Here is a 23,268-nt window from a genome sequence, read left to right as displayed (position 1 = left end):
GGAGTCGTTTTTCCTTTTCTTTATTAATGTAGATTGTGGAAAGAATGAACTGATTGTCCAGTTTCCACAAGTTAACACTTTAGGTTTTTGTGAGTATATGATGTCTATATTGTAAATTTGCATTTATTCATTACAGAAACTTAAGTAAACACTACGGCTACGTCTACACTGGTCCCTTTTCCGAAAGGGGCATGCTAATTTCACAGGTCGTAATAGGGAAATCCGCGGGGGATTTAAATATCCCCCGCGGCATTTAAATAAAACTGTCCGCCGCTTTTTTCCGGCTTTTCTAAAAGCCGGAAAAGAACGTCTACACTGGCCCCGATCCTCCGGAAAAAAGCCCTTTTCCGGAGGATCTCTTATTCCTACTTCAAAGTACTTAGATGTGGGAGAATAAAGTTAGATGTGGGAGAATAAAACTGAGCTCTGGAGAAATGTTTGGCTAGAGTTTCCCCTACAATATGTACCGTATATTCCGGCGTACAAGACGACCTCTGATGTTAAAAACCATCCCCCAAAAATCGGGGGTCGTCTTGTACGCCGGGTATACATCCCAGGCGCGCCTGGGCTGCTCCCCCGCCGGAGCCCCTCCGCGGCTTTGAAAGCCTCGGGGGAAGCCGGCGGGGGGGCATCCCAGGCGCGCCTGGGCTGCTCCCCCGCCGGAGCCCCTCCGCGGCTTTGAAAGCCTCGGGGGAAGCCGGCGGGGGGGGGCATCCCAGGCGCGCCTGGGCTGCTCCCCCGCCGGAGCCCCTCCGCGGCTTTCAAAGCCTCGGGGGAAGCCGGCGGGGGGGCATCCCAGGCGCGCCTGGGCTGCTCCGCCGCCGGAGCCCCTCCGCGGCTTTGAAAGCCTCGGGGGAAGCCGGCGGGGGGGCATCCCAGGCGCGCCTGGGCTGCTCCCCCGCCGGAGCCCCTCCGCGGCTTTCAAAGCCTCGGGGGAAGCCGGCGGGGAGGCTTTGAAAGCCGCGGAGGGGCTCCGGCGGGGGAGCAGCCCAGGCGCGCCTGGGATGCCCCCCCGCCGGCTTCCCCCGAGGCTTTGAAAGCCGCGGAGGGGCTCCGGCGGGGGAGCAGCCCAGGCGCGCCTGGGATGCCCCCCCGCCGGCTTCCCCCGAGGCTTTGAAAGCCGCGGAGGGGCTCCGGCGGGGGAGCAGCCCAGGCGCGCCTGGGATGCCCCCCCGCCGGCTTCCCCTGAGGCTTTCAAAGCTGCTGCGGCTTTGCTCCCGGTGCCTCTGGTCTGCTGGGGACCATCTCCAGCAGACCAGGGACACCGGGAGCAAAGGAGGCGGAGGGGCGCTGGGGTATAAGATGAAACCCTATCTTTTAATTAAAAAGATAGGGGGTCGTCTTATACGCCCAGTCGCCCTATACGCCGGAAAATACGGTACCAGTTCCGACTTACATACAAATTCAACTTAAGAACAAACCTACAGTCCCTATCTTGTACGTAACCTGGGGACTGCCTGTATAAACAGGAAGGTGACAGAATGCAGTGAATTGTGAAAAATGAATATTTGGACGTGTAGATAGGTAAATATTAACTTTTAATCATAATATGGTAGTTTTGTTATAGTGGGGATGCTTCTTGGAACAGGGTATATATGAGCAAAAATTTCTTTAATATCCATTATTATGGCTTCCATCTAAAATTCATTGTAAACATTTTCTGTGTAACACATTCTCTATCACAGTGGTTCCCATCCTGTGACCCGTGGACTCCTGGTGGTTCACGATGGTACTGTAGGGGATCTGTGGAAAGTTCAGGAAAGGAAAAGAAAAGTAAGGATCAGGCCCACCGTAGGACTGGGACTTTCTGCCAAGCAGTTCTCATCTGGGGCTCACCATTCAGAACCGCTGTTCTAACATCATTAGTTCCCAAATATATCTTTAGTAACAGTATGCTTTCTGCATGTTTAGACTTAAAACAACACAGTGTAGATAAAATATTCTTCAAGCTATAATCTGCAAAGAAGAAAGATTTAATTGAATAGCTAATTATTTTTTAGCAATAGTTGAGTTAACATTTTTAAATGATACATTTGCGGTATTACTTAAAATACTTGTTTTATAAAGAATCCTCACTTCATGATGCATTTTTAAGTCTTCAGATATTCAGTTGTTTCAGAGATTTTAAAAATACATGTGATTTTTAGTTTGCAGTTAACATGTTTCGAACATTACCACCATCTTCTAATCCAACGGGGGCAGAATTTGATCCAGAAGAAGATGAACCAACTCTCGAAGCTGCTTGGCCTCACCTACAGGTAATTAGCAATCTCCTCATTTCATTTGATTAAATTATTTCAAAATAGTACCACACTATATCTTCCTACTGTGTATTAAATACACTACTGCAAATGATCTTATTCAGTCAACATTACATTTGTTAATTTTAAGAATTAGACACTTTCCAATTACATTGTGTAATTTGAAATTATTAGTTTAATCTTTCAAAATATGTTAATTTGTAAACAAATTGAAAGGAAATTATGTTGAAAATTAATTGGCATATTTTTATAATAAACATGTCAAACGTGATTTTAAATTTAATAATAATATCAAAGGGAACATTCGTTTATTATTACTATTAATTAGTTTATTATTGTTACTATTATTTTTATTATTTAGCACAAGGTTCTAGCTGTAGATGTTTGAATGTGAGCACAAAAAAGATTTTTCAAAATAGGTGTTACTGAATATCATGCGTGTTAGATTAGTATCTATTCGTATAAAAGAAAATTAATTCAGGAATGTAGTATTGGGAATTCTCTGAAGCGGGTAGCACTGTTAGAAAATGCAGCACCCGATGATGTATGTTCCCTGCACCAAATTGCAATACTACTCTGGCTGTAAAGTGATATAAAAGTCACATATAATACTGCTAAAACGAGGGAGTTTATTTTTGAATAATGTCAGAATTGAATTATAATTGTATTGCTTACAAAAATGTAATGTATTAAAAAACTAATGTTCTTTTTTTGTGGGTTTTTTTCAGCTTGTTTATGAATTTTTCTTAAGATTTTTAGAATCTCCAGATTTCCAACCTAATGTAGCTAAGAAATATATTGATCAGAAGTTTGTATTACAGGTGAGGTAAAATGAATATATCTTCAAGCTTTAAATCCAAATTGATTTAAAGTTCATTAGATTGAGTAAAATGTATCTCTTATTTTTCACAGCTTTTAGAACTCTTTGACAGTGAAGATCCTCGAGAAAGAGATTTTCTTAAAACTACTCTTCACAGAATATATGGGAAATTCTTAGGCCTAAGAGCTTACATCAGGAAACAAATTAATAATATATTTTATAGGTATGTCACAGCTCTGTATTTTGGTACATATGATGAGGTAATTTAGACCTCTTGGTCCCTTATTAGCAAAATCTCTTTGTTATTTCTGTTTAAACATGTTTGTGCCTAATAATACTTAATTATCAATTTAATTAAACAATTCTCTGTGTGATCCAAATGAAAAGAAGTAATAAATTAAGGCATGTGATAAATTGTATAGCTATAGTTTGAGTACATTTGAGATTCAGCATTTAGATCAGTTTTGTGTCAACTTTGTTTTTTATATAGTGCTTTGTTGTTTGAATGATACACTACATTTTGTAACATGGCGCTATCTTAGTGGTGGTGTTGCTTGTAATATCATAGGACATAGCTACATTTGTTTCAAATTTTTCATAATACATATATATCCTGAGGACAGACATGGCAACACAAATGAAAAAATACATGAGCAGAAACTCGCTTCCAAGGGCAAGTTCCATTTCTGAGGGAAGCAAGTACAATTTGAGGATGCATAAGTTAAAGATATCCAATTAGGGATATACAAAATAATTAATATCCACGCACTGCAATGGTACTATTGCAAAAGTGTAGCTACTCTTGCAAGAAATAGTAATAGCAATGTCTTTGCTGTCAACTCTTCAGTTATGAATCAAGATTATTAAATTTTTTTTGCATATAGAATCATATATCTAGTATTTATAACTGGATATTTTTAAAGTTCTTCCTAATTGGTGCAAACTGAGCTCTAATTCATACAATCATAAAATACTAGAACTGAAAGGGACCTTGAGAGATCATCCAATCCAGTCCCCTGCCCTCAGGGCAGGTCCAAGCACAGTCTAGATCATCCCTGATGGATATCTATCCAAACTGCTCTTAAATATCTCCAGTAAAGAAGATTCCACAACTTCCTTAGGCCATTTATTCCCGTGTTTAACCATCCTGACCATAGAAAGTTTTTCCTAATGCCCAACCTAAACCTTCCTTGCTGCAATTTAAGCCCCATTGCTTCTTGTCCTGTCATCAGAGGACAAGGAGAACAATTTTTCTCCCTCCTTAAAACACCCTTTTAGATATTTGAATACCGCTATCATGTCCCCCCTCAGTCTTTTCTTTTCTAAACTAAACAAGTCCAATTCTTTCAGTCTTCCCTCACGGGTCATGTTTTCTAGATCTTTAATCTTTGTTGTTGTTGTTGCTCTTCTCTGGACCTTCTCCAATTTCTCCACATGTATCTTGAAATGTGGTGCCCAGAACTGGACACAGTGCTCCAACTGAGGCATAATCAGCGCAGAGTAGAGCAAAAGTACGACTTCTTGTGTCTTGCTCACAACACTCATGTTAATGTATCCCACAAGCATGTTTGCTTTTTTTGCAACAGCATCACACTATTGACTCATATTTAACTTATGGTTCACTCTAAGTTAGATCCCTTTCTGCAGTACTCCTTCCTAAACAGTCACTTCCCATTCTGTATGTGTGAAATGGATTGTTCCTTCCTAAATGGAATACTTTGCATTTGTCCTTACTAAACTTCATCCTGTTTACCTCAGACCATTTCTCTAGTTTGTCCAGATCATTTTGGATTATGATCCTATCCTCCAAAGCACTTGCAACCCATCCCAGCTTGGTATTATCTGCAAATTTAATAATTGTACTCTCTATGCTATCATCTAAATCATTGATGATAAATATTGAACAGAACTGGTCCCAAAACAAACCCCTGCAGAACTCCATTTATTATGCCCTTCCAGCATGATTGTGAGCCATTAATAACTACTCTCTGAGAACAGTTATCCAGCCAGTTATGCACCCTTATATTAGCCCCATCTAGGTTGTATTTCCCTAATTTATTGATGAGGTGGTCATGCGAGACAATGTCACATTCCTTACTAAAATGTGGGTAGTACTTCCTTATCCGCAAGGCTTGTTATCCTATCAAAGAAAGCTATCAGATTGGTTTGATATGATTTGTTCTTTACAGATCCATGACGGTTGTTACCAATCAATTTATTATCTTCCAGTTGTTTGCAGATGAATTCCTTAATTGCTTGCTCCATTATCTTCTTTGGCATAGAAGTTTAACTGTAGTTTCCTGAGTTCTTATTCCCTTTTTATAGATGGGCACGATATTTTCCCTTTCCAAGATTTTTCAAAGATGATAGCTAAAGGCTCGGATACCTCCTCTGTCATCATGTCCTGATGACTTGCTCACATCTAATGTTTCTAAGTAATTTTTAACTTCTTTGAGGAGTGTCCCTGTGGGCACTCCACTGTAGATGTCTTGGTGCTCCTGTACTTGGAATTGGAACTTGTTAGCAGCAACTCCCTCCCCCGGATGCTAGCGTGTATGCTCAGCACCAGCCGCACCATAGTGAATGTGCCAACATATGTGCATTGTCACCTGTCCGTCAGTTCCTTCTCAACTGCTCCCAGTTTGGTCAGAACACAGCAGCTCTCTGCATTATACCTTAGATATTTATTTATAGTGTTAGCTTTTGTTAGTCAGGTTTTTGTTCACATTTTTTCCCCTCCCAAGTTGATAGTTTAAAAAAAAACTTTTCTTCTGCTCATAGTTTATAGTTTTTAGGATAGAGTAGGCATGCCAGGCTCACCAGGATTTAAATGGTGCCTGACATGCAGAATGTCTGTCTCCATCTCAGACGGGCATGCCCAATGTATTCTGTCCCTGGGCCAGGACCACTCACCAAAGAGCTACCATCATTGTAAGAAGCTCTAATCCAGGTCACTGAAGGTAAAAGAGCTTCAGTTAAAGCTCCTCACCATGGAGATGGTAGAGACCAGTCTCAGAACCAGCACTCCAAACCTCCCCTGCTTGGACCTCACCCACAGCCACTTTGGATCAAGGACCTGTCACATTGAGGGAGGCCAAAAGAAAACACTATTCACCCTTGGCAGAAAGGGCACTGAAGAGATCATCTCAGCACAAGCCTCCATCACCTAAGGTGCAGGCAGCTGGGGACACATGGGTACCAGGGAAGTCTAGTACAGACAAATCCCAAAGGGCAATGTGTGCCAAAGACACACACTGTGGTCTCAGTACCCAAACCGAAGAAAGCTGCTACTGTGCTGTCAGTACCGACCTCAGTGGTACTGACAAAAACAGCACCCAAAACCACCTCAACACAGCGCAGACAAGGGCTCCCTAGAACCACCAGTACAGGCACCAGCTAAATTGGTACTGCCCTCAAGTACCGAAGTCTCTCCAGTCCTGAGCATATCTACGGCATGGGCAGACTCTTTAATACAGTGACCAGTGCAATCCTCTGCACCAGCGGTACTGACCTTCGCTCTGCTGAGGCCTCTGACTAGTCCCCAAGATCTAGCAATAGTGTTAGTTCTGGGTACATTGTGTTATTTGGTACCAATGCCACAGCAATGCTAGAGGGACCAAGCAGGCTTATCACGCCATCAAGCCCCCTCCCACCTCCCCATTCTCCAGTCACAGTGATTCTGATGAGATCATCACATTCTCTCCACAACATTCGTCACCAAAGCCAGCCACACAGATACAACAGCAGCAGGCTCAGCCCCAGATGCAGCAACACTTTCCATGGTTCCTTCCCATTCCACTCCCACAACCTTGGCAGGGAAGGGACCCTTCAGTATGCAAAGGCTCAGACACCAGCACCTCCACAGCTGACACCACCCAGACCTCAGACAGTGGCCTACAGATCTCCTACACCCACGAGATCTGATATGCAGGAGCAGATGAAGGATATGGAGGACTCACAGGGAGGAGACACATTGCCTCCTTCACACATATCATCTCCTGATGAGACGATAATGCACCCTCTGCCAGCTGCAGGGGACAACTTTGTCTTTACGAGACTTATACAAGAGAGTGGCTAACACACTCGACATTTCATTGGTCAAGGTTTCTGAGACACAGTACAAATTGACCAGTATACTACAGGCCTCGCCTTCATCAAAAATAGCCCTGCTAGTCAGCGAGGCCATACTGGACCCAGCAAAAATCTTATGACAAACACCAGCTTCTGTCTCACCTACATCAAAAAGAGAAGACCGGAAGTACTACGTTCCTGGCAAAGGTGCTGAATTTTTGTTCACCCACCCAGCACCAAATTCCTTGGTCATTGATGCAGCCAACAATAGGGATAAGCAAATGCAATACAGATCTGCCCCTTACAATAAGGAATGGAAGAGACTGGACATTCTGGGCAGGAAATCATATTCATCTGCATTCCTCCTGATCAGGATAACTAATGTGGTACTGTTAGTGAAGTACACATTCCACTATTTTGAAAAAAAACCTTACTGAACAGCTACCCGAGGATAGCAAGTCTTCCTTTCAGTCCAACATAAACAAAGGCATCCTCAGAGCTAACACAGCACTACAGGTATCCCTTGGCATAGCTTATACTGACACATGATCATTAGCCACATCAGTAGTCATGCAGCATGTCTCCTGGCTACACCTCTCTGGATTCACTGCGAGGTACAGAATATCATTGAGAACCTGCCATTTGAAGACCAAAAGCTGTTTTCCACCACGAAAGATGCCTCATTACATTCCCTCTAGGACTCACATCCCCAGGAACTTTAATGTCACTTGTATGTTCCCCTACCCAAAAAGAAACTGAGCCAGGCTATTCACACTTCGGGGCAGAGCATCCTCGTACTCCTCTCAGAGAAGCTATGACCTACGGAGGAGTCAGAGACAACAAAAGCGCAGACAACTTAAGACCAAGCCATCACGTTCCAGTCCACCAACAGGTGGCAAACCTTTTGAATGTTTGGCCGAGGATTTGGCATCATTTCCAAAAACTGCTCATTACCAGTTCAGTCTGCAGCGCTTCTCCCATGCATGGGCCACTATTACAACAGACAGTTTGGTCTTAGAAGTCATACAGAAAGGCCTTCATCACCTTTCCTCCAGCCCAACCCCCTTTCCTGTCCCTCTTCAGGGACCCCACTCACAAGTCCCTGATATAACAGGAGATAAACGGATTACTCCAGATGGGGGCAATAGCGATCATACCAATACAGGGTTTCTACTCAAGATACTTCCTCACTGCAAAAAATCAGGGGGCTGGAGACCCATCCTAGACTTGCAAGAACTGAACAAGTATCTAATAAAGCAATGATTCAGCATGGTAATGCTAGCAAAGATGATTCTGTCCCTAGAACAAAGAAACTAGATGTTGTCTCTCAACCTGCAGGACGCACATTTTCACACAGCAATTCAACCGTCACACACAATGTTTTTTATATTCACCCTAAAAGATCAACATTATCAGTATCATGTCTTACAATTCGGCCTGTCCTCTGCACCCAGAGTTTTCTCCAAGATCCTAGGTGTGGCAGTGCCACATCCCAGAAAGCGGGGCACAATAATTTCTCCGTGCCTGGACTATTTGTTAATTGTAGCATGTACAGAACACAAGGCCACTCAATCCACCACAAAAACAATCCAACTATTCAGAACTCTAGGACTTCGCATAAACACATACAGATAACACCTCAGTCCTATCCCAGGAGTTGAAGTTCATAGGCACCACATTGGATTGCATAAATGCACAGGCACAACTACCACTACAGAGGCAGTGAGACGAACATGCAACTCCTTTCTCCCATTAATCTGGGGCAAGTCAGTGAGAATATTCAGACAACAGTAGCTGTTTCAAACCTTCTGAAATAAAAAATGGAAGTCTGACTTCCAAAGCATTCCAAGAGTTTATTGGATAATCTGTGCCCTGCTGTGTTAGTTTCCCAACATACATCTGGATGGTTGAAGTCTCCCATCACTACCAAACCCTGCTCTTTGGATGATTTTTTTTAGTAGTTTAGAAAAAGCCTCTTTTACCTGGGTAGGTGGTCTGTAGTAGACCCCTAGCATGACATCATCCTTGGTTTTTATCCCTTTTAACCTAACCGAGAGACTAGGTTTCACCTTTTAGTTGTTGGTAGAAACAATGGATAAACTTTTTTTTAACTTGTCTGTTTCTGTTCTGAAATTTACATAAGGAATGCTGTAATAAAATCTGAATTAAAATACAGATTGAACCTCTTAAATCCGGGACACTCTGGTCCAGCAACATCTGTGGTCTGGCAGGATCACGGATGTTGATGGATCTGTGACCCAGTCAGGGAGTCCAGCGGAGGGGAGCCCCATCCTTGAAGAGCCCCAGTCAGGCAGGGGTGCAGCAGTGGAACCAGCAAGCCCTGTCCCTGTGGAGCCCTGTCCCAGCACCACAGCAGTGGGGCAGTTGTGGAGCCCCATCTCCCGGGAGTGTTGGGCAGGCAGGGAAGCAGTGGGACTGGCAAACCCCATCTCTGTGGAGCCATCTCCCAGCATGGCAGCAATGGGGCAGCTGTGGAGCCCTATTCCAGGGGAACCCTGATGAGGAGCTGCAGCAGCAGGACCACCAGCAGCCAGTGAGCTCCATTCCCAGAAAACCCCAGGCAGGACAGAAGCATGGCAGCCACAGAGCCCCATCCCCAAGAAGCCTCGGCCAAGCGGGGCAGAAGTGGGGCCACAGTGGCTGGGAAACTTAGGGTCCCAGGTGGCTGGTGGGTCCCAGGTGGCTGGTGGCAATGTGCCAAGCCAAAGCCCTTTAGCAGCAGGGCTGGAGCCCAATGGCAGTGGGACTGGAGCAAAGCTAGCAGTCCCACTAGCAGGGAGAGGGGCAGTATCCTGGGAGGCCAGTAGCAGGGGATCTCCCCATATCTGACAAATGCCCTCATTCGGGTCTGGTCAGGTCCTGAGGATGCCAGACTAGGGAGGTCCAACCTTTATAGAAAACCTTTTTCAACAAAGTATAAACAAGAAGCCTTCTTTATCTACCAACTGAATTCTCAAGGACTAGAAACTGAAGTCAGTATGCATCTGAATGAAAACAAATATGGATAGAAATTTTGTATAGTTCTTCTGGGCATAAAATTCTAAGGAGAAAAATAAGTTCACGAACAAGTTCATTCATCTCCTTAAGCCTTAAACTTAACGGATAGTAATATGACCATTTTTAATGTAATGTACACCCCTCTAAAATATTTACTTTGCTCATGTTTGGCCTGATTTTTAGGATCCTCATTGTAACTCCCCGGCCAGATTTAAACAATGTTTCTTTTTTTGCTTCCTGAAATCATAAGCCAAAATTATGTGTTTGTCTACTTAGTGGAATATGGATTTTAAAGTTTTTCCTTGTGTACTTATTATTTTTAAAATATTTTCTTTGTTTTGGTATTTAACAAATGAAATTAATGTTATCAAATAATAAAGGACTTCCCTACTAACATCATTTTTCACTGAAAATTTTGTTATGTGAACTCAGTTACTTTTTCTGGGGGAAATAATATTCAAAGCAAACTGTTTTTAAATCATTCTATAAAAACATTTTAAAATAGGAAACTTTTCTGATTTAAATGTTATTAATAAAAGTCCAAAATATGTTTTCAAAACCTGTTTAAAACATAAATTGGACAAATGTGAAGCTTTATCATTTTGGAAAACTTCCAAAATATCACCAAATTGTGCTTTTGCACCAAAACAGAAAAAAATGTAAAGGCTTGATTTGTCCTTTTTATTTCTGAGCATCTTGCAATCAAATGTTCAGTGGGTAAGAATAAAACTTTTAGATCAGTATCTGGAAATTGTTGGAACACTTTACAAATGGGAGAATAATTTATAGCATCATGCCACGCACTCGTTGTTGTCTTAATGCAGTCAAATGATATTTAAAAATTATTTTTGATGGTTCCTCCTGCATAAAATGTGACAACTGGAAAAGCACAAGGATGCGTGCAGTGGATAGAGAACAGTAACTGTGCCAGTTCAATTCAAATGAATATGCCATTGATAGCATTACCATGCAGGGCATGCATTAGTGCCACAAAACAGATGCTGCAAGGAAACAAAAACAGCATGAGTGTCTTGTAATCCTAAAACCTTTCAGAATCAGTACTATAAATTTTAAAAAGCACCTGAAGTGGCTCATTATTGCTATCAATAGATCATTTGTAGGCACAGCAAAAAAAGAATTTGAAAGTTTTAATTATCCAAAATAATCAAATATATTCCTGCCTTTTACATATTATGTTTTTAAAAATGGGGTTTTCAGCATGCTGAATACAAGTGTTAGTTCTTCTTATCTGAAGTAATAATTTTCCACTGTATATTTTTCTTTGTAATCTAAATCTCAGATAATGCTGCTGTATGAGCTATCAGACTGATAAAGTTATATCCTGGAGATAGGTGCACATGTCTATATATAGACAATATTGTCTGACTAAACATGTATTTCATTTGTTTAGGTTTATTTATGAAACAGAACATCACAATGGCATAGCAGAATTACTGGAAATATTAGGAAGGTAAGTTACTGGTTTTACACCATAACGCTCATCAAACCTTTAAGAACTTAAAAAGTGAGTGGTGGTTGAAGGATACATTTCAAATAAATGTTAAAATTTTGTATAGATTGTCAGAGCTCTAACTAAGGAGGGAGGATGGTAACCATCTATTAATATATAAAGGGTGTAAACACCAATGAAGGAGAGTATAATTGTTTAGATCTAAAGTGTATGTGGACAAGTTTAGCTATACCAGATTAAATTAAACAAAATAAAATACTTGCAGAATATCAAAATGAAGTCCTAAACAAATAATCTATTTGTTCACAAAAGAAAATCTCAGAGTATAAATATATTACTGGGGAAGATTCTATAGAGTTCTACCTTGCACTGTCAGGGCAATGGACTATATGAACAAATAGGCCTATCAGTGCTTCTTATGTCACATTTGACAATAAATTGCTAGGATGACAGGTTTTTAAAATAAATAAATGAAGAAACTTCAACAATATTTGAAAGGGGGGCAAAAAAGCAGCTCTGGTTCTCTAATAGTTAATATAAGACACATATATTGACTATGATCTAAAAAATATAAAAGCTATTAGTTAATATTTATGTAGGTATTTATACAGCATTTATTACCTCAGTTTATGCATTGCACACATCAGTGAATAAGTGGCAAGACTTGAGTTCCCATACCAGTGCTCTCCCTCATAGTCAGTGGGAGGGAAATAGCAAAGAATATAACAGAATTCAGAAGGGGTGAGGGAGATTTAAGAGCACATAATGGCAATCATAGAACACTAAAACTGCAGAAGGAACCTTGAGAGGTCATAGAGTCCAGCCCTGTTGCCCCTCTATCAGAGTTGTCAGCAAAAGGAACTGAGAGCATGTAGGGCCAGTGATGCCTAATATATGAGTACAGCACTGCAGGAGGGCCACCACTGCCAACTCTATGGATACCACATTGGGAATTTTATTTTCCATAATTTTTTTAAAAATATTACAAAGATTTAAAAAAAAGCCAAGACACCTGTTTTTTAACTTTTCAATCATATTATCAGCAATATGTAGTGTCAATATTAACTTTATCCTTCGTGCCCGCCATCGCAAAGCACCTCCAGTTAAAAGAGATTTTTCTTTATGCCTATTAAGGATTTAATGCACTACTAGGAGACTCACTGAAGGAAGAGAAAGTCCTTGTCCTAGGCTGGTTGAAATGAAATCATTCCTTTCCTTCTGTACCATGTCCCTGTATCTTCCATAATGGCATACTGTTAAGTTTTTCCAGAAAATGCAGTTATATTTTTTAAGTTATCTACGAGACATCTAAGATTGTAGTTCTCACACAGTTGTTCAGAAGCATGCGGAGAGGTGGCCAGTGATGTGGCACTGATTCCATTTCTGGCTGCTAAATAGTATTAACTGGAGCTAAAAATACATCACTTTTACTTGTAAGCAACTACTTTAGTTGCTATAGGGACATTACATAACCCTGAATGGAAGGGCAGACACTTTTCCTGTTAAGCTGTAATTCACACTGAAGACAGAATCTCCTGCTTTAGAACAGAGGCTTGAAATTTTTCAGCGGGGATATGCCTTTTGCCGTCTTTGTGGAAAATGTACTTAAAATTGGCCAAGTTAAAAGCTTATGAAAAATCTCAGGCACAAGAACTAAAAGCAGGGAAAATGTCTCTTTCATGTGTTCTCGGTATTCTCCCCCAACTGGTATCCAGGCAGCAGAGTGGTGAAAGATGATGATGCCTGGCTTTAATGCAGTGGGAAGAGTAATGTAAGGCAGGGAGTAGGGCACATAAGAGTAGGAGATTGTAAATGTAGAGGGATGAGTGGGACAGGAACGGGGTGAGGAGGGTATAGTCAGGATCAGTGTGGGGGGACACTGTCTTGGGACACAGGAGAAGAAGAGTCTATAACCACTTAAGAACACTTCCCTCCAGAACCTAAGAATCGAGCAAATAGTTGTGGCACCCACTGTCAATGTTTGTTCTTGCCTTCTAGTGGCAAGTCCACAGACAATAACAGGCTATTACTGCTACCAGTTAGTAGAGGTCTGTGCTGTGGATCTAAAGGTTTAAACATTGCTGATGACCCAGGCTGGGGTCAGCAATGTTTCCAGAAAATTACATCCAAAAAAAGTTCAGGTTGCAAAGTCAAGTGTTCAAAAGTTGAGAAATGTCAGAATTTAAGGTTGCTTCTGCCTTTGACATTATTTAATCACATGATTGTATGCTTTTTATTTTCTTCTTCCGGACCCCTGCCTCATCAAAAAAGATGATGCCATAAGAATGAATCAGTATTGTATAGTTATTGAGGCTAGTGCCTGTGGGATCCCTGCTTTTTTGTTGCAGAATTTGGAATGTGTATAAAGAGGCATGGGGTTACAGGAAGAGAAAGGAAGTTGAATGCCACTCTGAAGAACTGGATTCTATCCTTGCCTCTGCCTTATAGTTTCTCTTTGATACTGGGCAAGTAACAAAGAAAAATTGTCATACTTAACTGTTAATTGTGCTCTCCTCTTTTTATGGGTGCCTAATATGAGGCACCAGGTGGCAGAAATGCAGAAGTGCTGAGTGCTCAAAATTGCCATCAGAGTAAATTGTATATTTGAAGCACAACTCCAATACTCCTGGGGAAATTCTGCACTAATGCACATACGCATATTTAAGGAGCCCCACAGAACTTTTCATGCAGAAACCAGCTTCTGCCTAAATGTTGCTGCATCTGCATACTTTGCCCCCCAGAGTGCACTGTGACAATTGAACAAAAGTGCAGCTCACAGCCAGCTAAGGAAGAGAGCCATCTTCTTCTGACCTGGCCACAGGTGCTGTGAAGAACAAGGGCGGTGTGATGTTGGGGAGAGGGGAGTCAGGGGCTCATAAGGACTAATGGGAGAGGACATATGGAGACAGGGTCTCAGTGGGAATGATGGGCCATGGATGGGAGGGAGGTGCAGAGACTCATGGGAATAGGGAAGGGATGCAGAGCCACATAGGGACATGGAAGTGGTTGGGAGGGGGTCAGACATATATTGCTAAAGTGGCAGATGTCTGACTGAATGGGAGAGACTAGTGGTCAACTAGAGTCTGCATGGGGGAAGCTCTCTACCAATCCCTCCCTGTTCCCCCTTCTTCCCCAAAAAACCCTGTTTCATACTTTTTCCCACTCCTACCCCATAGCCCTTCAAGTTGACATCCAGGCTCCTTCTCAGAAATTTGCTTTTCTCTCCTTCCGCTGTTCCATTTACCCTGACTCCCACAAGCCTTTGCACTGCTTATGAGGGGTATAGGAAATGCAGTTCTATATTGTAGTGTAAATGAATTATTATTCATAGTGTTGTATGAATATGCCTAGTAAGGAATATGTTTGTTAAAAAAATATTTCCTGAATTTTTTTTGTCGCTGTTGTTACAGATGTATTTGCTAACAGGTATTTTGAAATAAATGACCTAAATAATTGAAACTGGTATGATTATATTGTGTTTTTTACAAATGAAATTTGCAGACTTTTAAAATATTGTGCGCAGAATTTTTTGTCGCAGAATTCCACCGGGAGTATTATAAAGTGCTATGAAATGCTAATTACTCTAAATAATCAGTTCCTATGTGTCTTGAGCATTTTTTATGACAGTTTTGCTTAAGCTCTCTGCCTCAATTCCCCAGCTACAAAGTGGTGATAACTAATCTCCTAGGAGCATTAGGAAAATAAATTACTGTTTTAAAACAATCAAATATTCTGATGAGAACACCATGGAAATGTCTGTGAGGAAATCAATAATTTTGAATTCAGTGTTGGGTTTGGATAGTGTGTGTTTAAATAAAGCATGTTGCCACACATTGAGGAGGATAAAAATAAATAATGTATAACTAACTATTCATTCAGTGCCTGAGGCATGGGTCCTGTGGAAAAAACAGTATGTGATAGTGTAATTATAGACTGCATTATAATGTTCGCTATAAGGGGCGGGTGATACAAAAAATTTTAAACTTTTCAGTACTCAATTTTGCAACCTGAATGCTCTTTTAATATAGTATGTTAACATGTAATAGTTTGTCAGTTACTCTTCTGTTTGAGAGAGCCTTCCATGCTAGATAACATGAGATGAAAACACCTTAAAAATAAGAACATGTAATTGTAAATCTGCAAAATTTGACATTGAGACTCCAGTTTTAGAATGTGAAAATATTTTTAATTCCCTTTTTTTTAAAGTTGACAGGTTTTGCAAAAGATCAATCCGGATAAAAACATAAAAGGGTACAATGCATTCAATAATGAGTAACACCTCTGGTTACTCACCTGGTGTTAGAAACTGCTTGTGCTGCGATGCTGTCTTGTTCCCTGTTCCAGTGATACAAAACTGCCCATTTCCCAGTAGAGCAGTTCTGTCTCCAATCTATGTACGCTCCTGTATTGGACTCCCAAGTGTTGGGTCCTTGATTTAGAGATGTGCTTATCTGATAGTTGACATCAGCAATTTGATTAGTCAGTTACCCAATGCTTAACATCCTTACCTTGATTCCCTCATTAGGAATGAAATAGCTGTCTTTCAGCATGTGGGAGGGACATTTATTCAGAACTTTCTTTGCAAGGAGGTGGAAAGATTGGAAGCTAAAGGGAGATGGGTTGGGGAGGGAAACTGTGTATTTTATAAAACTTGGAGGATTTTAGCATGTGGGAAGGATGCAAGTTAAAACTTTTGATACAGGGGATGTGAGGATGTTGATTTTACTGTTAGTTGAATTTGTAGTCTGTTCTGTAAATAATTAGACTTAAATTTTAATGTTTTGTTCTATTTTTATTTCATACAATGACCCCCATCTTCAGTATGGGAAAATGCTATTTTAATGTTCTATGAGAAAAAGCTCAAAGAAAAATAACTTAGTGCAGTTAAAATTAAAAGAAACAATTTTCTTATCCTTAAATTTGGCATTAGTGAACATTTTGAACACGTATTGATTTTTAAAACTTCTGATTTTTTTACAGCATAATTAATGGATTTGCCTTACCATTAAAAGAAGAGCACAAAATTTTCTTATTGAAGGTGTTATTACCTTTGCATAAAGTGAAATCACTCAGTGTCTATCATCCACAGGTAAATTAATTTGTTTATTAAGTGTTACATATTCTATTGCACAGGATAGTCCAGAGAATAAAATACTGAGCTGAAATTGGGATAGCTGGGATCTGTTTCCATTTCTGTTATTGGTCTACTGTGTGACCTTGGGCAAATAATTTCACATCTCTGATTCAATTTCATCATCTGTAAAATGGAGTGAAGATACCTGTAAAAGTGTTCTAAGATCTATGGATAAAAGCACTATATAATATCATAGAAAAACTTACCCTTTAATGAAAATGTCCCTTTAATACATTTTTTCTAAAAGATAAATTATATGTGGTATGGATTTTGGTTTTTTTTTTTGATAATTTAATATTTTAGTTCAGCTAGTTGTAACTTTTTTTTTTTTAGTTCTCTAGCTATTTTGCTAAGTTACTTATTTCTTCAACGTGCATTCATTAGGTGGATGTTACTGAAGAGGTGGAGTAAACAAACCTGAAAAATGACAAAAAAATGTTTGTCGAAACAATCTGTATAATAATATTACAACAACTCCACTGTTGTTGGTTTCATACTTCTTGATCTTGTGTTAGGCTCTCAGTAGAGAGTAAGAGAAGGTTCTAGAAGGTTTGGAATGGCACTGTGATGTGCTGAAAATCTGTCTAGAAAAAGCTCTTTTTGGATACCTGGCAAATCAGCCCATTCCCAGTCTCTCTTTAGTGAATAAATGCCCCATATGGAAACCACTATGTCTTTTTATGTAAAATTGGTAAATATAGTTGTATTAAATTTAAATAATTTTTTATGTGAAAGCTCTTTTCTAGTAATTGCTTTGACCCGTTTTTAAATTAATGTTGTAATTTCACTTTATTAGAATAAATCAAATATTAAGAAATAGAATTTGATTCTTAATCAGCGACTTCATCTGAAATATCTGTGAGGAAGTGATTGTTCTAAATAAATGAATAATTTCAGAATTGGGACCTCAATAAGCCTGGGATGAAATAATCAAATGGCCAGTTAAGAACAGCCATGGTAGAAATCAGAGGGAGGGAGAGGGGAGCTGTCAACAATCCATAGAATTAGTCTAAAGATTATTCTGCAACATGCCCTCCACCATAGTTCTTTGGATCTTCAAAAGATTGTGAGGTTTGTGAAAATTCACTGATGCTGTGTCACTAGGATTTCTGAAGATATGCATGTCCAACAGTTCTGTGTGCCACAGTATACTGATTCTTTTCCAGAGTGATTCTTTTCATTGAACTTTTGGAGAACTTATTTGTTGTTCTGGGCACATGAGGGGAGTCTAAAATTAGAGCAGCAGTATGGCCTCCAGAGAAAGACAGTCCCACCTCAGAAGGGAACTTCCTTCCAAAAAATTCCCTAGCCCATAAGACTGATGACACACTTCACAACAATTTCGAAGACTCAGCTATAGCCTTTCAAACCAGATTTTTTTTCATATATTTAGTAAAGATGTTAGCGCATAGTCGTTTACACAATTAACTGATAAGCCTGGGCTTCTCGGTAAAGCCTAACTATTAAATGCACCATCACCCATGCTGCTTCTATATTTGAAGTAGCAAGGGAGGATAAGAGGTGGGAGCTGGTGTTCAGGGGAGAACCAGCTTTTAAGTCAATGTGTGCCAGCTTCTGCAGGTCTGCCTCCCCCCTTCCCCACCCCAGTTGCCTCCCACTGAGACAGCAGTGCAAAGGGCAGGAGGGAGCCAGTGCTTAGGAGAGCAGGGGACAGGCAGGAGCTCCCTGCTCGCACAAGCGCCCTGCTAGCACCAGCTTCTGCCTGCTCTCCTCCCCCACCCCCGTGTAAATAGGTAACTGCTAAAAAAAATCCAGCAGTTACATGTTTACACAAATACACATTAGTTAACATCTCTAATGTTTGGTAAGGCATACCTACTTTATGGCAAAAAAGTAACTCATAGTTTAGTGGTATGATCCTTGCTTGAAGTGAGACGTCTCATGTTCTGTCTTGGTCATACCCTTAATAAGATTTGTGATGTGCAATTGATTCTCTCTTGAAGGCTCTACAGGGAAGTCTTGTTGTGCTCATCAATAGTCATCACTCTTCCTAAATATCTTTTGCATATAATCTTGCAAGTGAAGAGCTATTGAGGGAAATATAGAAAAATTAGTAGATAAGATTGCAGAGGCTTTAACTCTCACTGGAAGCCAGCATAGCAATCCATTGGTTGCTGCTAACCCAGGGTATCCATTTAGGGACAGAGGGTGAAATCTGGAAGAGAAGCTTCTGGAAAAATAGAGATAAATTTACCTTCACATGAACAAAATATTCAGCATAACAAAGACAAAGAAGCATTTATAGCAGCTCACAATTTCTGTGCTAGATTCTTCCTTTATATCCCTTCTATGCACCCAGAATCTTGAGTGACTGGTAAGTACTCACAGCCAGGCACAGGTCACATGTTGCATACTCATACCCATGCATAGTTAACATGTCACTCAGTATCCCGTCCACAAAAACAGACTCCTTCATAAATGAAGTGCTGCTGGGAAGAATTCAAGAAGAGTGTATGAATGCAGAGCAGAGAATTGTTTACCCAGATGTCAAACAGACATGGCTCTGTCTGTAATTTTACCATAATATTAAAAATTTGCAAAAGATCCAAAACTTCATTGCTGCATGTAGCACTTTAAAGACTAACAAGATGGTTTTTTAGGTGATGAGCTTTTGTGGGCCAGACCCACTTCCTCAGATCAATATGTGGAAGAAAATGAGCACAACCATATACAGGCAGTCCCCGACTTACGCGGATCCGACTTATGTCGGATCCGCACTTACGAACGGGGCTTTCTCGCCCCGGAGATCGAGGTGGCGGATTGCTACCTGCGAGCTCCGGGGCGAGAGAGCCCCGTTTGTAAGCTGCTCCGGTGCCACTGGTCTGCTGGAGACCGTCTCCAGCAGACCAGGGGCACCGGGCGGGTTCCCGCGCTTCTGAGGCTTTGCCAGAGCAAAGCCTCAGAAGCGCGGGGAACTGCCGCTGCTGCCGCTTCAGTCCCGGTGGCTGTGGTCTCCTGGGGACCGTCCCCAGCAGACCACAGGCACCGGGACTGAAGTTGCAGCCGCGGCGGGGTCCCGCGCCTCTGAGACTTTGCCAGAGCAAAGCCTCAGAGGCGCGGCACCCCGCTGCCGCTGCGGCTCTGCTCCCCGTGTCCCTGGTCTGCTGGGGGGGGGGGGCGCAGCTAGTGTGCCCCCCCCCCAGCAGACCAGGCTTTTGTTTTGGACCCTGGGGCAGAGCAGCTGGGGCGCTGCCGATTGGTCCTGCAGCGCCGCTCTGGGCACTACTGGACCAACCCGGCAGCACCCCAGCTGCTCTGCCCCAGGTCCTGATTCAGCCGCTGCTGGTCAGTTTCAGCAGCGGCTGAATCAGGACGCCTGGGGCAGAGCAGATGGGGTGCTGCTGGGTTGGTCCAGTAGCACCAAGGAGCGGCGCTACTGGAGCAACCCAGCAGCACCCCAGCTGCTCTGCCCCAGGCGTCCCCAAGTCAGCTTCTGCTGAAACTGACCAGCGCTGACTACAGGAAGCCCGAGGCAGAGTTGCTCTGCCCCGGGCTTCCTGTAATCAGCTGCTGATCAGTTTCAGCAGCAGCTCACTTGGGGACGCCTGGGGTTCTTAAGTTGATTCTGTATGTAAGTCAGAACTGGCGGTCAGTTTCAGCAGCGGCTGAATCTGGACGCCAGTTCCGACTTACATACAGATTCAACTTAAGAACAAACCTACAGTCCCTATCTTGTACGTAACCCGGGGACTGCCTGTATACCAAAGTGATACAATCAAAAAAATGAACGCATGTGAAATTTACAAATCAAATTTTAGAACAGAGTCGGGATGAGGGAGGAAGGTTAGTGTCTGTGAGGTAATGACATAGGGGTGATAATAGGGGAAGTTTCTGTGAGGTAATGACATAGGGGTGATAATAAGGGAAGTTTCTGTGAGGTAATGACATTAGGGGTGATAATTGGGGACGCTATCTTTGTAATGGGTGAGATAATTAGAGTCTTTGTTTAAACCCATAAATAAAGTGTCAAATTTAAGCATGAATGACAATTTTGAAGTCTGGAGTTAGTCTCTTTGAAGCAATATGCATGTTTTAAGGTCATTGAGGGAATGGTCAGTCTGGCTGTATTTGGAATTCAATTTTTTCAAGATCTTTGCAGTAATTTCAAGATCAATACATTTTGAAAGCATGTGTAGACTGATATGGGCTCTTGGAGGGGGGGGGATCACAATGGCCAGGACCTGCCTCAGGTTGTTGGGGCATATGGTTTCCTTCATCCACGTTCCCTTTGCCAGGCTTCACCTCCATCCACTACGGATGTCGCTTGCAAGTGTGTGCAAGCTGTCTTGCTGCTGTTTGGACCAGGTGCTGACCGCCCCACTGTTGGTGATAGATGTCCTTCAGTGGTGTCTGGGCCCTTTGAACGTGTGCTCAGAGGCTTCATGTACGGTGCAACAGGACGCGCTAAAAGTTTGATTCTGCTTTCAGAAGCATTCGACTTTTGCATTGGATAAAAATGACAGAAAGCGTTACTGTCCAGCCTTTAAAACTGTTTTTCATCAGTCGATTGTAACCAGTCAATTGTTTCCCCAGGTGGTGATAATCCCTGTGGGTTTTGACTGCTGCGATCTCTTGTGTCCTCCTTGATTAAAGCACCCTTTTAGTTGGTAAAGTTACTAGGAGAGTTGAGGAATTCATCTTTGAGCCTCTTTATGTAATGTTTTTCTAGAGGTTGGGTACTTGTTCTTAACCTAACTCAGAGGTGAATATTAAAAATAAGCTTTTTTCCCCCATAAACCTTGTGAAAGCAGAAACATCATGCTTTGGACACTTTCAGAATTTTTATTTTCAGTACACTAAAAGTTTCAGAGTTCAACATTTTTATATTTCAAGGGCCCTAACAAAGGAAAGAGGCCTCTAATATTTCAATACTAGAAGCTGGCTTTGGAATAATATTTTCTAACAGGGCAATGGAGCAGAGGCCTACAATGTATCTTGAGAAAAAGGCTAAGGCATTTGTCCAAAAATCTGCAGAGCTGCTTCCTGGTCTACAGTACTTATAATATTGGGTGTTGTTATAAAGTCAGTCTTGCCCAGAAGAAGAGGCCACATATAGAAAGAACATTTTTAGGTGATAACATGATATAAGCCTTCTCTTACCCTCTTTCTAAGTTGACACTAGTTGCCATATTGGTGCATTCTGATTCATTGTATGATAGAGGTAAAGAAGACTTAAGCAAGAGAATTATTTGTTGGCATCTTTATGTTTTCACTTCTCGCATCTTGGTATTACCCTCCTCCCCTTATATTTTAGATTTGTATGTTTTAGTGGAAAGAACTATGATGGTTGTATGAGAGAGGTGTTGGCTCCTCTGAGAGACCTGGTATTTTTACCTCATGTTTCCACTTGAGAAAATTTTAAGCACATTCAGTTACAGATCCACTGTGGTTAGGGGAAGAAGAAATTATAATAAAGATAATTACAGCAAAGTTCTGTCTGAGATGATAAATGTTTGAGACTATAAAGGTGTTGTGACTTTTTTCAAGAAATTACATTAGTTTAATTTTTGGAACAGTCATGTGACTGCGTGTGTTCATAAGTCATCAGGAAAAAAATGAAAATAGTGAAATGTTAGTCAGTAAAATACTGTCAAAACCTTGTTAAAGATCTATTTTAACTCAGAAAATACTGATACTTTGTATAATGTGCCGTTGCTGTTTTAAATTTTCTGAAAAATACAGAAATAAAAATTATTCATATATATTTTACTACATGTAATAGTTGAAGATGTTTTTCCCTGAATTTGGAAATATTCTCAAATTTTAATGTTAGCAGAATTTGTATGTGGCATATACTTACATTGAAATACTTTTGTTTATCAATGAATAATAATATACACTTTTTCTTTTTTTCTATTTAGTTGGCATACTGTGTAGTGCAATTTTTAGAAAAGGATAGCACACTCACAGAACCAGTAAGTTCATTTTACTATTTATCACATTGATGCATTTTCAAGCATTAATAACTTTTTGATTTGCACTGTGTATGTTTTACACCTAAAAATCATTCCATATTAACAGACTGATGTTTATTAATAAGATCAAAGTTCTTTAAACTTCTAATTAATAAAATTTATTTTTTAAAATTGTTTGGATGATCCCTGGAACGAACTGCTCACTAAGATGATACTGGTTTTTTCCCCCAGTAATGGTACAGTGAGTAATATGTACTTCCCTGAGCTAGTGTCCATTAGGTAAAATTAGCATAACTGATTAATAAAAATAAATATATCTGACAAGAATGCATATTCATTTTAGAATTTTGATCACCTCACATGATTGATATGTGCTAAATGAACATTATTTTCTTCTTGCTTGCTCGCTCACTGAAAATAATTTCCTACAGTTATAATCATGGTGAAAGAAGGTTAGTAGATTCTTCAAGTGATTCTTCATAGTAGATTCTTCTTTGAGTGATTCTTCATGCTGATTACAAGCAGGTGTGTGTGTGCTGCATGCACAAGCACCAGAA

At 41.0% G+C, this 23,268-nt stretch overlaps 1 protein-coding gene across 4 annotated transcripts in view; it reads left to right on the top strand.

Moving 5' to 3' along the window:
* PPP2R5C (protein phosphatase 2 regulatory subunit B'gamma) overlaps positions 1 to 23,268 on the top strand; it is a 178,403-nt gene that overhangs the window by 112,669 nt on the left and 42,466 nt on the right. For all 4 annotated transcript variants that reach the window (XM_075926558.2, XM_014571983.4, XM_006119994.5 and 1 more), the window contains 6 exons: positions 2,148 to 2,258; positions 2,990 to 3,082; positions 3,174 to 3,304; positions 11,582 to 11,641; positions 16,622 to 16,730; positions 22,658 to 22,711. In XM_075926558.2, coding sequence (XP_075782673.1) covers positions 2,148 to 2,258; positions 2,990 to 3,082; positions 3,174 to 3,304; positions 11,582 to 11,641; positions 16,622 to 16,730; positions 22,658 to 22,711 — 558 coding nt within the window. The remainder of the gene's footprint in view (positions 1 to 2,147; positions 2,259 to 2,989; positions 3,083 to 3,173; positions 3,305 to 11,581; positions 11,642 to 16,621; positions 16,731 to 22,657; positions 22,712 to 23,268) is intronic.

The sequence above is a fragment of the Pelodiscus sinensis genome, chromosome 5 (assembly GCF_052426305.1).
Source record: "Pelodiscus sinensis isolate ZL-2025 chromosome 5, ASM5242630v1, whole genome shotgun sequence".
Classification (NCBI taxonomy): Eukaryota; Metazoa; Chordata; order Testudines; family Trionychidae; genus Pelodiscus; species Pelodiscus sinensis.
Note: the sequence above shows the minus strand (reverse complement) of the source record. Positions and strands in the feature narration are given on the sequence as shown.